This window comes from Bos indicus, chromosome 11, assembly GCF_029378745.1.
Source record: "Bos indicus isolate NIAB-ARS_2022 breed Sahiwal x Tharparkar chromosome 11, NIAB-ARS_B.indTharparkar_mat_pri_1.0, whole genome shotgun sequence".
NCBI lineage: Eukaryota > Metazoa > Chordata > Mammalia > Artiodactyla > Bovidae > Bos > Bos indicus.
Window position 1 is genome coordinate 78,695,643 of NC_091770.1, and position 16,581 is coordinate 78,712,223.

General features: G+C 36.2%; 1 protein-coding gene across 2 annotated transcripts in view; it reads left to right on the top strand.

Moving 5' to 3' along the window:
- WDR35 (WD repeat domain 35) overlaps positions 1 to 16,231 on the top strand; it is a 52,002-nt gene extending 35,771 nt beyond the window's left edge. For both annotated transcript variants that reach the window (XM_070799099.1, XM_070799100.1), the window contains 11 exons: positions 2,790 to 2,870; positions 6,276 to 6,412; positions 6,832 to 7,035; positions 7,887 to 8,033; positions 8,635 to 8,767; positions 10,257 to 10,367; positions 11,256 to 11,420; positions 12,489 to 12,629; positions 13,614 to 13,770; positions 14,511 to 14,751; positions 15,265 to 16,231. In XM_070799099.1, the coding sequence (XP_070655200.1) occupies positions 2,790 to 2,870; positions 6,276 to 6,412; positions 6,832 to 7,035; positions 7,887 to 8,033; positions 8,635 to 8,767; positions 10,257 to 10,367; positions 11,256 to 11,420; positions 12,489 to 12,629; positions 13,614 to 13,770; positions 14,511 to 14,751; positions 15,265 to 15,415 (1,668 nt within the window). In that variant the 3' untranslated portion in view covers positions 15,416 to 16,231. The remainder of the gene's footprint in view (positions 1 to 2,789; positions 2,871 to 6,275; positions 6,413 to 6,831; positions 7,036 to 7,886; positions 8,034 to 8,634; positions 8,768 to 10,256; positions 10,368 to 11,255; positions 11,421 to 12,488; positions 12,630 to 13,613; positions 13,771 to 14,510; positions 14,752 to 15,264) is intronic.
- Positions 16,232 to 16,581: the final 350 nt, after the last annotated feature.

Below are 16,581 nucleotides of genomic sequence, written 5' to 3' on the forward strand. Positions count from 1 at the left end.
TGTATTGTTTTTGCCATATATCAAAATGAATCCGCCACAGGTATACATGTGTTCCCCATCCCGAACCCTCCTCCCTCCTCCCTCCCCATACCATCCCTCATTATTTTCAGTTTTAATATCCTAAATTATATCCTTATTTGAGTCCTACTCAGGATCTTTGGGTTGGCCAATGACCTGATGTAAATTGCCCTCAAAGGCTTTGTTAAAGCTTTTAGGTGTCTTATGAAGTCACTTAGTCATGACCGACTTTTTATGACCCCGTGGACTGTAGCCTACCAGCCTCCTCCTACCATGGGATTTTCTAGGCAAGAGTACTAGAGTGGGTTCCATTTCCTTCTCCAGGGGATCTTTGCAACCCAGGGATTGAACCCGAGTCTCCTGCATTTCACACAGACGCTTTACTGTCTGAGCCACCAGGGAAGCCAGGTGTCTTATGGATCTTTGTAATTTTTAGACCCTGAGTAATGGCTCAAAGGGCTTCCCTGGTGGCTCAGATGGTAAAGAATCACCTGCAATGCAGGAGACCCAGGTTCAGTCCCTGGGTGCAGAAGATTCCCTGGAGAAGGGAATGGCAACCTACTCCAGTATTCTTGCCTGGAGAATTCCAAGGACAGAGGAGCCTGGCAGGCTCACAAAGAGTCGGACACGACTGAGCAGTTACCACCACCAGTGGCTCAAAGGAAGGGCATTGCCTTTAACCTGTATAAGCCCAGCTGTCTTTCAAAGGTTTAAAGAAAACTTGACCTTTCCTAGAAACAAGTGTGGAAGTTTGGCAGGTAACCATGGGATAAACTTGAGGATGGAAGTGAAATACTTTTTGAATGTGAGGGTCCTTTATCCATTGTTGGCCCCACTTACACTGATTTTGAAATCATGTGCCTGGAGAAGTGAGAAGATTATGCCTGGCTGTTTATGATGTGTGTGCAGCACACATGGTGAGTCCAGGACCAGGGCAAATCTTTGCTTAGTGGAAAGTGTTTCTTAAGTAGTTTCAAAAGAACAACCTTTTATTTATTTATTTTTGGAGTTTGTTGTCTGGCTTGGCAAGTATTTCAGTTTTCTGTTAGATTCAGAGGTAGGTGAATTTCTTAAAGACTTAACCACTGACTGAATTTCTTTATAAACCATGCTAAGCTGTTGTTTTCATTCATGAGAACACTGGCTGGCTGTGGTCCCTGTTTGGTCAGTTACCCTGCTTGCCATGCCTCTAGCACATGAGGACATACTCTTCAAAACTGGACTTACTAGAACTCCTTTAGGACATCGTATTCTGTCCTAAAGGGACAAAGGGTCTTCCTGTGCCATCCTGATCCTGCCTGATCACTCTCCTTACCTTTCTGTTTCTCCTGTCCTCTTTGTTTTTGGTATTATTTTTTATCCACAGATCATCTTTTATGACTTTATCTTTTGTCTGCCTTGCTTTGTTGAATTATCCAGCTAGAAATAAAAAATTTTCTAGTGATGAACCTTTTTATACAGGTATACTTGGTTTACATGTAGTACCAAAAGAAAGCCTCTAAAAGGTTCCTATAGTCTATAAGGAATATTTCACCACGTGTGCTTTTTTGTGAGTTAAACTTTGTTCCGATTCTTTCTGTTCATAAAAGCATACTATTTGCCTTTATGTAATATGATTTTTTGAGGAAGTGTAGGGATTTTATAAAGTTTTCTCATATAATTTTAATCAATTTCTACTTTTTAAAGAAAATATATATTTTAAAACCTAATAAACATATATAATATGCCTGCAAGAGCCTCAGTATTAAACTTAGACATATTAAGTGCAAACTAAATATGATTCAATATTTACTTATTTTCATCTTTTTAGTGTCTTCCTATTATTATAGTTTTTAAGTTTCTATTATATATGAAGCACTAACTTTCAGAGTTATAAATCTGATACATTATTGCATTTGGATTTTAGGTTACTTTCTATTTCTTTATGACTTTACACATATATTTTGAAAAATTTCATTCTTGAGTTATTTTCATTATCAGACATTATCCTATTCTTTTTGCAGTGTTCTTGGAGGTATTAGGTATATTGGGAGTTTATTTTTTTTTAATATAATATTTATACCTATTTTTTCCACTAGGGGTTTAGGACAGCTACTTTACATTATAATATGCATTTGCTCTACTTTATTTCTACAAGCCTGTATAGCACTAGGACAAGAAAGAGACATATAGCAGGTTCATGTATTTCCATGTTGGCAAATTAAATCTCATATAGGAAATGAATCTATCAACAATACCCTCGGGCTAATGTTACAGAGAACATACTTTTCATGGTATGAGACTTCTTTGATATATATATAAATATATATATATACACACATATATATATATACTTAGATACAAATTTCATTAAGAACTAAATTTAATGTTACATGGAATGAATGAGAATTATCAAACCGTATAAACCATCTTTGGATTAATTCAGAAGCTGATGCTGGATCCCATTAGGGAATTAATACTGCTTATGTGAGGTGTGATCATCATCATATGGCTATGTAAGAGAACATCCTTATGTTTTAGAGATACATACTGAAATAGGAGTGAAAGTCATGATGTCTCTAGATTTACTTTACTTTAAAATACTTTAGCCAAAAAATTGACAGAAGTATATCTCCAAACTGTTAATATTTATATGATAGGTATGTGGGTGTTAATGACATTTTCTCTACTTTTTTGTTTTGAGAATTTTTATAATAAAATTTAAACTCATGATAAGTCAAAGAAGGAAAATTTTATACTTTTAAACATAACATTTGTTTTTGTCTTTAAAGGAACCCATTCAGACTTCTGGATATATCTGTAACTTTGAGGATTTAGAAATTAAATCTGTTCTTTTGGATGAGATATTAAAGGTACTTCTTATTAAAAAAACAGTTACATTTCTGTTGTTGGCTTGACTGGAATTCGTTTTTGTCCTGGGCAGTATGGGGTGCTGGTGAGGAGTGTGGGTTGCAGTTCCAGCCCGCTCTGTCACTCACACAACCTTTAGACAGCTTCCTTCATCTTTTAAAGTTTCATTTTCCTTTCCTGCTTGTGAGCCTGCTTTTATCTCTATAAAATGTGGGCAGTAATAGGACCTTTCTTACAGTATTGTTATTTTGTAAGATAATGAGTAGAAAGCAGTTAGTGGAGTGCTAGGACCAAGAGCTCAGAAAGGGTAGTTAGTTGTCATTGTTTTATGTTAATAACAGAGAACACTGTAGAAATATTTGATAATTTTCTTTATAGTCTTTTTCTTGTTCTAGAATATTTGAGTAACTTTTTGTTTGGAGGTCCACCTTCCTTCCATTTTTATTTTCAGGTTTTATAAAGTAATCTTTCTAAATTCCAGATAATTTTTGAACTTCTACTTTGACCTTCATTGAACAGTCTTTGAGAATTTTTTACTCTGAGAATATATTGCAAGTTTACTTTCATCTTTTTCAAAGTGTTTATTTTCCTATGTACTATGTATGTTTTTTGGAATTGGGATAGTAGATTTTAAATTTCCAGAAATGTTCCATTTGATAGCATGTTTTCATATTTTAGTCTGATAATGTAAATTGCAACTCTTTTATTGTGATCCAGTCTTTTCTGTATATGATGACCACACAAAAGCAGCAGGAATGGCTCCCACCCCAAATTTTGTTTGCATGTCAAGAGTATTAACACCACAGACATACCAAAAGGGTATGGTAAGAAGATCTTACCTACATAGTGAGGTTTTTCGGGGAGGAAGGACAGCTTTCCTAAGCTGGTTCAAAATTGATTTGCGAGCAAGGAAAGGAGACAGGCTAGGGTTTTTTGGGTAATTAGAGGGTGGGGCTAGAGTGAGGGTTCCCATAAGTAGGTAGAGATATGTGTGGTTTGAAACTCCTGTGGCACCAAAGGATGGAACACTTAACACTTTCTTATCACCTTGTCCAGATGTGAGGCAGAAGGGGAAGGAGTTGGGGTGAGGCTTAAAAGCTCTCAGCAATCAAACATCAAAAAGGAAGGTCTGAAATTCTGTTGTAATCTAGATATTTTAACGATTGCATGTTAAATTGCTTCAGTTGTGTCCGCCTCTTTGTGACCCTTTGGACTGTAACCTACCAGGCTCCTCTGTTCATGGGCTTCTCTAGGCAAGAATACTGGAGTGGGTTGCCATGCCCTCCTCCGGGGGATCTTCCCGGTTTAGGGATTGAACCTGTGTCTCTTAGGTCTCCTGCATTGGCAAACTGTAACCAATATGTGGAAAGATAGATTTGATATGATAGATGAAATAAACAGGAAAAATTTTATAAAAGTGGCATCATTGTACAATCTACTTTTTTAGTGTTCAATTTAATTTAAACAATGCGACAGTGAATCTGAAGAAATTGTAGAACTTCAGATAATTTTTTTTTTCCACCACAAATGTTGCCATTTTTCTGGGTTAAGAAAGAAAACTGAAAAACTAAAGAAACTAGTGAAATTAAAAAACTACTGCTTTTAAACTGCATCTTAATGTTTGATATTATTGATTGTGCACTCTAAAAGATGGTGTTCTTACATTTTCTCCCTCTTTCTCGCCTTTCTTCATTAGTTATATTGTTATTTTTACTTTGTCAAGATTTAGAATGTTTACATTTTGTTTTCTAACCCTATTTTTCCAGGTGTTTAGTCTTATATTTGTTTAAATGAAAGCTACTAATCAGCCTTTTTCTGTATTTTCTCTGTGCATGAGTTCTTAATTTTGATTAATCTTTTAGTTGGCTGGATTTCATCATTACAGCATTTTTCAAGAAAGGCTCATAGTTGCTGATTGCCTTGAATTCTGGAATGCTTAAAAATGATTATATTGACACTTATGAAGAATTTTTAAAACACGTATTTAAACTGGTTCAATTCAGTTCAGTTCAGTCTGTATACTTTAAAACTCTTGATACACTGGGCAGTTTGTGTATATCTTGTACTAGGCTAAAGAATCACTGCAGTACTATTGGCTGGTTTACTGGTAGGGGTTGTTAAACTGAGGGAAACCAGCTGCTCTGTGACAATTTGGTTCTCTGCCTGACTTACCACATGCAAAGCCATAAAGAAAAGAATATTGTCATATCATAGTTCCCTCTGAGGCCTTGTTGACCCAGGAAATATTTATCTGAACTGTGGCTTCCTTCAAGCATACAGTTTTAAGGAATAACATGAGTGTGGTACACCTAAAAATAATAGAATGTTATATGCCAATTATATGTCAATAAGATAGGAAAAAGAAATAACATGAGAAATTTCTTGGAGGAAGGAGTGCAGAAGAAAAAGGAAGGGAATTAACAGCTTTTTATGAGGTGTTTATTTGTTGTTACAACTGTACCTGATAGATATTTAGATCAGGAAGGTTCTTGGTAGATAAAATTATTTACCTAAAATTCATCTGTTCATGGATTCAGCAAATATTGTTTGGGAACAAGTAAAGACAGTTCCTGGCCTCCAGTAGAGAATCTGGGGAGATGGACAAGAAATTCAGCAACTAAAAGAGGATTATGGAGAAGGCAATGGCACCCCACTCCAGTACTCTTGCCTGGAAAATCCCATGGATGGAGGAGCCTGGTGGGCTGTGGTCCATGGGGTCTCGAAGAGTCAGACACAACTGAGCGACTTCACTTTCACTTTTCACTTTCATGCATTGGAGAAGTAAACGGCAACCCACTCCAGTGTTCTTGCCTGGAGAATCCCAGGAACAGTGGAGCCTGGTGGGCTGCCGTCTCTGGGGTCGCACAGAGTTGGACACGACTGAAGTGACTTAGCAGCAGAAGAGGATTAAAGGTGCTGTGGTTCAGTCAGCAGGTATATTTCTTCAAAGGTCTGAAACAAGTGTGTGTCAGGTTGGTTCTGAGACTGAATAAGGTGAATAACACAGCTGGGCATTGTGCTCAGTGTTCGATATGGTATTATCTCATTTAATCCTCACAATGCTAGAAGGTAAATTTGATTGCCATCCCATTTTTTTAGATGAAGAATTTGAGGCCTGGAGAAATCAGCTGGCTTGCCAGTGATACCCAGTTAGCAGTAGGCACAAGCATGATTTGACTCCAGGCTCTCTAGCTTCAGAGTTGGTGTGTGTAACTGTAGTGCTGGATTATGGGTATTTTCCAGAAAATTCAAAAGACCCACACATGGGAATTTCTTTTCTTCCCAGTTTTGCTCATAATATGATGCAGTTGTTCATTTGCTTTTTTTTTTTTTTTTAGACTGTAAGAAAGAAATACATACTCTAAAGGCAACTATTTGGATTTCTCTCTTTTCATCTTTACTTTTAGAATCCAGAATATCCAAATAAGGATTATATCATTAACTTTGAGATCAGGTCCCTGCGAGATAGTCGAGCACTGATCGAGAAGGTTGGAATAGAGGATGCATCTCAGTTCATCGAGGATAATCCACACCCCCGACTTTGGTATTTAAAAATAAATAAATGAAACCTCATAAAGTATCAAGTGTAAAATCTCAGCCGTTGTCCACTACTCTGATACTAGATTCCTAGTGGGAATAACTTTCATTCTTGCTCTTCTTTTTAAAATACAGAAATTTAGAGGTGGAAATAGTCAACATAATATTAGGACTTCCTTGGTGATCCAGTGGTTAAGACTCTGCACTTCCACTTCAAGGGCCATGGGTTTGATTCTTGGTCAGGGAAGTTCTGCGTGCAGCTCAGTGCAGCAAAAAAAAGAAAAAGAAAAAGTTTATAAATTTGTTAAAATAATCACTTCCCACTGTGTTTCACTAGAAGCAATAGGTGTAGTAATTGAATTCTGATTCAAGACTGGTTTATCTATAGTTCACCATAGGCTTTTACTGTTTCTCTTTTTAATATAGGCGCCTGCTAGCTGAAGCAGCTCTTCAGAAATTGGATTTGCACACTGCAGAGCAAGCGTTTGTGCGTTGCAAAGATTACCAGGGCATTAAGTTTGTGAAGCGCCTGGGCAACCTGCAGAGCGAGCCCATGAAGCAGGCAGAGGTGGCTGCCTACTTCGGCCGGTTTGAGGAGGCGGAAAGGATGTATCTGGATATGGACAGAAGGTAAGTGCGGAAGGTGCAGGTCTGGACTGCTCCCAGAATCTGCATTTTTTTTTTAAACAAATGAGGATTGTAAAATAGACTAAATATATCACACCATTTCTTTAAAAAAAATAACTTCAGTTTGGATTCCAACCCAGACATTCAACATGACCTTAATTTATGCTTTGTAATTCAGGGGCAGCTTTCTTCTCTCTTTACGTAATGTTAATGACTGGCCATGGGAGATTTTTTTCATTTGGTAGGGGAAAAACCCATGTAACTACAGAGACCAGGGGCTTTATCATTTATTGTACCACTCGTTATTTAGGTTCTCTGTTTTGGTTTAGGTCATTATTTAATTTTCTGTTGTCAAGGAGCATGAAATGTAATTCCAAGGTATTTAGGGATTGAGTTTTACTCTTTATATGTCATTTTTCTTTATATAAACTACTGTATGAACTTCATTTCAGCTGTGAACATTATATCTAGTTTTTATTATTTGTACTTTCAGGAGATTGCTAATAATACAACTTAAGCTTTGAAAAGAAATATTAAACATGTAAACATGAAATAAGCTTGATCATGTATAAGAAACTGATGAAAAGAAATGATTATTATTAAAGAGATTATTTTGCCAAGTAAATTGAAAGCCTAGGAGAATAAGAGGCAGAAAAGTGTTTCTTTTTTCCTGTTGCAGGTTCTCCCCATTGCCTCTTCCCTGGTCAGGCTAAATTTCTAAAATGTTTAGAGTTACCTTATCTGTCTCTTCATTGCTGTGTATTCTCAGTATCAGAGAATTGAACCTAGCACATAGCAGGCACTTGATAAATGCTTGTTGAATGAATGAATATCTTTTTTTTTTTTTTTTGTAGAGATCTGGCTATTAGCCTGCGGCTGAAGTTGGGAGATTGGTTTAGAGTACTCCAGCTCCTGAAAACTGGATCAGGTGACGCGGATGACAGTCTCCTTGAGCAAGCCCACAATGCCATCGGAGACTACTTTGCTGATCGACAAAAGAGGTAGGTCACCTATCTGGACCCCCCATCCATTCATTCTGCACTTGAAATTGTAGCTGCCTGTGTAGAGTACTTCCCTATGAAATAATGCCAGGGAAATGAAGACCATCCTTCAGGTCGCAGAATTCACATAGCCCTAGTTACCATGGAGGAGCAAGGGATCCTTCCAGTTGTCAGGTGAGCATTGTAAGACTTTGGAATTTCAAAACTCAGAAGACGTATGCTTTAGCACTAGGTAGCTTTCTACTGTTTGTTTGCTTGTTTTGTTACAGTAGCTTATTTTCAGAAATCATTGGCTTTTATTCTGAAACTATCATTTTGATCAGTATGCTTACTTATATATGTCAATGTTTGAAAATACAACTGTGTCAGAGTAAAGCAGTATTTCTTGAGAATATTCAAAGAATATTGTAACTAAAATATGCTATGCAGTCTTTTTTTGGTTTTTCAATTTATGTGCTTCAAAGATATTTTACAACTAAAGCTGATGATTAGAATAATATTATACTAGTGCTGCCATTCTAATGAAAGAACTTTTTTGGTGAAAGTGCTTATTTATCAGGAGATTCACATTAGTTTAAAAGTTTTTCTTTTCTTTCTGTAGGTTGAATGCTATTCAGTATTATGTACAAGGCCGGAACCAGGAACGCTTAGCTGAATGTTATTATATGTTAGAAGATTATGTGGGATTGGAGAATCTTGCCAGTTCACTTCCAGAAAACCACAAGTTGCTTCCAGTAGGATATTATACATTTCAGTTTTGGGAGTTGTTAGGTTACTTTATAAAGCTTTTCTGTTATAGTGAGGAAATGTACTTTGTCATATGGAAAATTAAAAATTATAACTTCACAGTTTCTAAGACGTGAAATGATCCTTTAGTTATTAAAACAATTTTCAGTATTACAGAATGCTTCAAAATGGAGAAGGAAAAAATCAATCATATTCCTACTATTTTAACATGATTACCGTCTTGTGTGGGGCTTGTAAGTTTCATAACATTGCTTTAAAAATTAGCTGAACACATGAAATATTTACAGATGAAATATGTTTTCAGAGATTGTCTTCAGAGTGATTTGAGGTGGGTGTGGGGAGTAGTTCGTGTGTATGTATGTTTGAAATTTACTATAAGAAAAGTTTAAAAAGATAGCTAGACTTTAGTAGATTATATTAACAACAAAGAATGTAACGTTTAAAAAAAGAGTGAAACTAAAGGCAGAGTTCTCTGTAACTTTGTTCTAAATTTTTTTCTTTGGGCTCTTTAAATTAATTGTTGCATAATTAATGCTGCTGCTGCTAAGTCACGTCAGTCATGTCCAACTCTGTGCGACCCCATAGACGGCAGCCTACCAGGCTCCGTTGTCCCTGGGATTCTCTAGGCAAGAACACTGCAGTGGGTTGCCATTGCCTTCTCTGGCATAATTAATGGGGAGAGAAAAACTCTGACCATTTAGATATTAAGAAATAAAAAAAAAATCCAGATAGTCTGAAAATTGGCAAGTATAGCCCAATGGGCATAATCATTTTTGTTCTGGTCCCCTCTTCCATTTTTGGCCTAGTTTCCTGAACAGATGAATAGCCAACTTGTTTGGAACGTTGCTTAATAGAGGTATTTGAGAGCCCTGTGAGTGTGAGATTTCCCGTAAGCCTCTAGTTAATGATTAACACTGAGTATCACATCAATCCTTTAAAGGTATTTTTTACCCACTAGCTTGGGGTTTGCTTTGGGGCTTGGCATTTCTGTAAAGTAGCTACTGAAGTGAAAGAAGACAAGAGTTCGGTATCTTTAGAACCTGGTTGAAAATCAGATCTGTGCTGTGAGCCAGTGAAGCACAGATATTATAAAAGGTGATGCCTTAGCATCCTTTCTAGTTTGTACCCTCTGCCTCTATGTCCAGTTAAAAGAAATATTACTATGCTGTTTGCTGTATAGTCACTAAGTTGTGTTGTACTCTTTGTGACCCCATGGACTGTAGCCCTCCAGGCCCCTCTGTCCATGGGATTTCCCAGGCAAGAATATTGGAGTGGGTTGTCATTTCCTTCTCCAGGGGATCTTTCTGAGCAGATGCCTTAGTATCCTTTTTGGTTTGTAGCCTCTGCCCCTATGTCCATTTAAAAGAAAAATTATTGTTGCTACCAGTAATTGTAATATTCTTATGGAGTTTTATAAGTTGAAATGTAAGTGATTTCCTTGGTCTGTGAAATCTGATGGTAATGTTTTGTCCACAGGAAATAGCACAGATGTTTGTGAGAGTTGGAATGTGTGAACAAGCAGTGACTGCATTTTTGAAATGTAATCAGCCTAAGGCAGCAGTGGATACCTGTGTGCATCTCAACCAAGTAAGGAGCTGAAAGTCACCAGAGTGATGTTGTAAAGACTGTTGCCAGGACAAGGGTTGGAAAGCTTGAGACAGATTTTGTGAAAGGAGCCAGATATTTGTTTATTTGGTTGAGGACTGAGAAAATGTCAGAATTTGCATTTACCTCTTGAAGTGCTACCATTAAGGGTGACCACCTCATAACTAACTCAGTATGGGAACCAGAAAAACCCTGTGCTTTTAGTCTGGCAAGTTTTGTCTGGAAGTCATTTCACAATTTTCTGCATTTTATTAGGGTTGTGTTTTGTTTCCAAAGAAGGACCAGTTAATGGTCATTGCAAGAGGAAGGAATTGAGTTACTTTATCAATATTTATTTTGGCAAATCTATTTTCTTTTCCTTATAGAAAACATATATTTGATATTTTTAAGAGCTGGAATTTAACTGAAATGAAAATGCAGAATTGTTGAAATTGTTCACTATCAATGTATTCTTTTAAGCATTTTCTTAAAGTATTTTATAAAGCTCCATTTGCTTTATAAAAATAAATGTTAAATCTGATAGGATATTTTCTTAACTGAAATTCCATATTTTTTTACTATAAACAAATGTATCTTTTTCTTGCTCATAGTTTGTGCAAAATTAGAATTATAAGATTAATATGACTATAAACTTTGATTCTTTCTTTTTCAGATGTGCTCCTTAAGCACATCAATCTTAGATCATTTGATTATTTTGCATGTTTAACTTCTAAAATTTATAATTCCTCTGATTTAAAAAAATTTATATACCAGTTTTAAATTTTGATATAGTGTTTATTATTATAAATTTAAAGCTTTATTGTATGTATTTTTAGACGTATCGGACGGTAAATGCTTGGGTAATTGTATGTTGTATATATTTTCCCCAAGTGGAACAAAGCTGTTGAATTGGCTAAAAGTCATAATATGAAAGAAATTGGTTCCCTGTTAGCAAGGTATGCATCTCATTTATTGGAAAAGAATAAAATTCTTGATGCCATAGAACTCTATCGGAAAGCCAATTACTTTTATGATGCTGCCAAGCTGATGTTTAAGGTAATGTAATAATCTTGGTGAGTATTTGATTTGTTTTAGTTACCAATGTTTTCTTATATACTAAAGAATATATTTTCCATTCTTTGGAAACAAATATTTGTTATAGCAAGATCCCTCTCATTTTATTACTATCATAATATAACTATGTGTTATCTTAGTAGTATTACCGTTTACTAAAAAGGCTGTTTATTAATTTTAGCACCTTACTGATTTCTAAACAACTGTATATTTACTTAATACTGAAGTTAACAATTAGAGAATTTTCGGCTACTATAAAGTACAAGTTTCCGTAACTGGAAATTAAATCCCGTTGATAATAAATTTTCAAGTCCTTTTATTTTTATTTATTTTTTTAAATTTAATTTTATTTTTAAACTTTAAAATATTGTATTAGTTTTCCCAAATATCGAAATGAATCCGCCACAGGTATACATGTGTTCCCCATCCTGAACCCTCCTCCCTCCTCCCTCCCCATACCATCCCTCTGGGTCGTCCCAGTGCACCAGCCCCAAGCATCAAGTCCTTTTAAATGTGCAAGTTTTAAAGATGTTACACTTTTCATAGTAGGCATTTGGAGGGAACATGACTAGTATGGAATTAACGTAAGCAAATTTTACATTCTGTTCTATTCTTTTACCATTTGATTTAATGACAAAGGAAAAATTTCCTTCTGAATCATTTAAACAGATTTAAATTCCTGGAGATATACCATGGTAAAGCCATCTTATCTCTAGGTACTTGAAAATTATTAAAAAAAAATCTTTTATATAAAATACTACCCTTTCAATGAAAGCTTTCTTCACTCTGACTTATTTATCAGCATCTGTTATTTTCTAAAATTGTTTTGCAGTCTAATTCCAATGGCTAAATACTAAGGAAATAACTAATTACTTATCAGTACTAAGGAAAAGAAAATGTGTTTTAAAATATTTGTCATAAACGGATAGTACTTATATTCCACCCTACTGACTTTCCTCCTCTTTTTAGAGAATCAGATTTCAGAAATGAGAACATTTGTACAAACATAGATTAAGAAATATCTTCCCCCAACTCTTTAAATATTTAAAGATTGCAGATGAAGAGGCAAAGAAAAGAACTAAACCTTTACGTGTGAAGAAGCTCTATGTACTGTCAGCTTTACTTATAGAGCAGTACCACGAGCAAATTAAGAACGCCCAACGAGGCAAAGTTAAAGGAAAGAGCTCAGAGGTAAGGTGCAATATTAAGTAATGTTAAGTCATGTGAAGCATTTAAGGGAAAAAAACCCCAAAATGATCAAACTTATCTTTATGGATAGACCATTTAATGTATTTGTTTGCATTTATTTTCTTAAGTGATATGAGGAAAAAGAATAAATGATTTAGAATTAGTACTCACATTTAGACATCTCAACTTGGAAATATTGAACATGATTTTTTTTTTTTTTACTAATCTGTAATCTTTGCTTAATTCCTTTCTTGGTAAATCCTTTCTAATCAGGGAGTTTTAAAAGCTTCCCTAGAAATATGTGTATTTTTTTAATTGTGAATGAGTGTTGTATTAACATAAAATTTAATCAATTCTGTTTAAAAATTTGATCATTTCTTGGGGAAGAGAATCCTTTCACAATATATCCGTATATAAAATCACCACAGTCTACACTTAAAATATCTTACAATTTGATTTGTTGATTACGCCTCAGTAAAACTGAAGAACAAATTTGATCATGTCAGTTTAACAAAGTATGAATTATAATAGAGAAGTCTGTGGTGACAGTTCTGTAATGATGAAATATGCTAATTTATTCATTTATTATTATTTATTTTGGCTGTGCTGGGTCTTCATTGTGGTGTAGTGCACAGGCTCAGTAGTTAGGATTCGTGGACTTAGTTGTGGTATGTGAGATCTTAGTTCCTCTGCTGCTGCTTCAGTTCCTCGCTTCAGTCGTGTCCGACTCTGTGCGACCCCATGGACTGCAGCCTACCAGGCTTCTCCATCCATGGGATTCTCCAGGCAAGAACACTGGAGTGGGTTGCCATTTGGAATCAAACCTGGGCCCCCTGCATTGGGGGCACGGACTCTTTTCCCCTGGAACACTAGGGAAGTCCCCTTCCCTAGATATTTTAACGTATAACAGTTTCAGAAATCATCTCTATTGGAAGGACTGTTGTTAGATTTGTGCTGACAGCAGATGCGGGTCTGCTTTATTTGTAGGCCACTTCTGCTTTGGCTGGTTTGCTGGAAGAAGAAGTTCTGTCGACAAGTAGTCGTTTCACTGATAATGCTTGGAGAGGGGCTGAGGCTTACCACTTTTTCATACTAGCACAAAGACAGCTCTACGAGGGCTATGTTGACACTGCACTGAAGACAGGTGGGTGTATTAACTCATATATGCAACATGTCTAAGAAGTCATAAATTGAAGATGAAGGGCAAACTCCTTCAAGTTACTCTTATATTAACTTCAATAACACTTTTTTCTTTTTTGGCCATGCCCTGTAGCCTGTGAAGATAGGATATGGTAATCAAAATAAATGATCTGAGCTGATAACTTAGAGACTCAGTTTCACTTCCTTTTTTCTCAAAGTTCTATTTTTTCAATAAGACAGACTGAGAAGCGATAATCTGTTCAAAGAAACACAAAGAGAAAACATATGATTTCATACTTCACTTTTTTTTTTTAAACAAAAAGAAACATGATATTGTTTTGAGAATCCACAGAAATTTCTAACATATTTATATGGAACATATAAATGTTTTATGTTTTATAAATATAAAACATATAAAATTATACAATTATAATATATATATTTATATTTATATCTGCAGTGTATTTTGACACCAATAATTTTTCGTATATTTCTAAGTGGTGCAGCCATGTGCGTCATTTGGTGGTGGTAATTTTTATAGGCCCTGAGCTGTTGGCTCGTGTTACAGAACGTGGTGGTCCTGTGGTCTACTTCCCCTACTAGTTCTCTGATCACCTACCATTGTTTTCATTAACTTTGCTAACATTCATGTGGGTTAAACTGAGCCAGCCTAACATTCTTCCCCATGCATGTTCACGATGGCGTTATTGCTTTACACAATCCAAATTGCCTTCTCTTTCCTAGCTCTTCACCTGAGAGACTATGAAGACATCATCCCTGCAGTTGAGATCTACTCTCTGTTAGCACTCTGTGCGTGTGCCAGTAGAGCTTTTGGTACTTGTTCAAAAGCTTTTATTAAACTCGAATCTTTAGAGACCCTCAGTTCGGAACAGAAGCAGCAATATGAAGATCTTGCTCTAGAAATCTTCACCAAACATACTCCGAAAGATAACAGAAAATCCGAATTGGACGGCCTTCTTGAAGGGTAGGGCCAATTGTAATTAGTAGATGTCATTTTTATATAGATTTTTATATCTAAATATCTAAATAGTGTAGTATAATGATGAAATCACTAAATTTTAAAGTGTCATACCTTAAATCCCTGGTGGCTCAGCAGTAAAGAATCCACCTGCAGTGCAGGAAATGGTTCAACTCCTGGGTTGGGAAGATACCCTGGAGAAAAGAAATGGCAGCCCGTTCCAGTATTCTTGCTTGGAAAATCCTACAAACAGAGGAACCTGGTGGACTACAGATCATGGGGTCACAAAGATTCTGACACCACTGAGCGACTAAACAACAAGCCACCTTAACATTGTACTCAAAGCCTATTTTCTTTAGTCTTAATAGTATATTAATGATTTCTCATTGCAAGAAAAGTTTTTATTTGAAATTTGCCTTGAAATGTTTTACATTGTTCAGGGTTTTTTTAGTATAATAAATAAGGTCTTAAGTGATTAGACATTTTAAAGTGTAATTCTTTCTCCTCTTATTTTTACAGAGGTGAAGGGAAACTGCCGACGTGTGTGGCCACAGGAAGCCCAATTACTGAATATCAATTCTGGATGTGCAGTGTGTGTAAGCATTGTGTCCTGGCTCAGGAAATAAATAACTACAACTTCTGTCCCTTATGCCATAGTGCAGTGGGATGAAGAACTGACAAACTGCATATACCAGGAGAGTTTATATAATAAGGTTGATTCCATATAGTTTATGTAAAAAGCAGCATCATTTCAGAGTTGTATTTTTATACAAATATGTATATATATATGACAGAAACTGGTTACGCCTCACTGTCTTCTGAACTTTGGGTCAGCTGTTGAGAAATCCATGATTGAGACAGAATGAGTAAAGAGAAGGTCATCTGCATGTGGTGGGGCAACTCTGTTAGGCCATTCTTTTGGGTTTTCATAAACGGTAAGATAAAAATTAAGCTGTGAGATGTGAAAACACCAGACTGGCTTTCTTCATGTATCAGGAAATACAGCATCTTACTATCTCCACCATAGGAAGGGACTCCCACTCTTAATTCAAGTTTGAAATGAAGGGGAAAAAAATTGCTAAATGGCCAGGCTGGGATCAGTGCCCATCCCTAGAACAGTCCCAGGGTCTAAGAGGAAGGGCAGGGTGCACCACAGATGTCTACTCTAGTATCACTAATGGTATAGGCAGTGAGACATGGGTCTGGAAGAGCAGTAGTCTTATAAGGCTATGCTCTGGAAGTTGGAAGGACTGAAGCTGACCTCTGTTCAAGACAGAGATCAGGAACGGAAGAAAAAAAACAAAACCCAATAATATATACACATAGACATGTTATGTATATATATAATTTTGTGTAAAAATATAACTGAAATAATGATGCTGATTTTCATATATTTAGAAATTGACTATATTATCTGCCTATCTATTTTTGTGGCTGGTTATTATACTATGGAAATATTCCAAATAAAAAAAATTTTCTCACAGTGTCAAGGTTACTAATTCATTAAACATTTTTGATGGAGAGGGATGGGGAAGCGTGAGAATGGAGCAGAGTTGAATTTAGGGAATTGACATAACCTGTAGTAGGAGATGGTGTGCGTGTGTGCTCAGTCACTCAGTTGTGCCTGACTCTTTGTGACCCCATGGACTGTAGCCCGCCAGGCTCCTCTGTCCATGGGATTCTCTAGGTAAGAATACTGGAAGTGGGTTGCCATGCCCTCTTCCAAGGGATCTTCCCAACCCAGGGATCGAACCCATGTCTCCTGCACTGGCAGGTGGATTCCTTATCACCAGCACCACCTGGCAAGCCCAGAGGGAGATTAAACAATTGTAACAC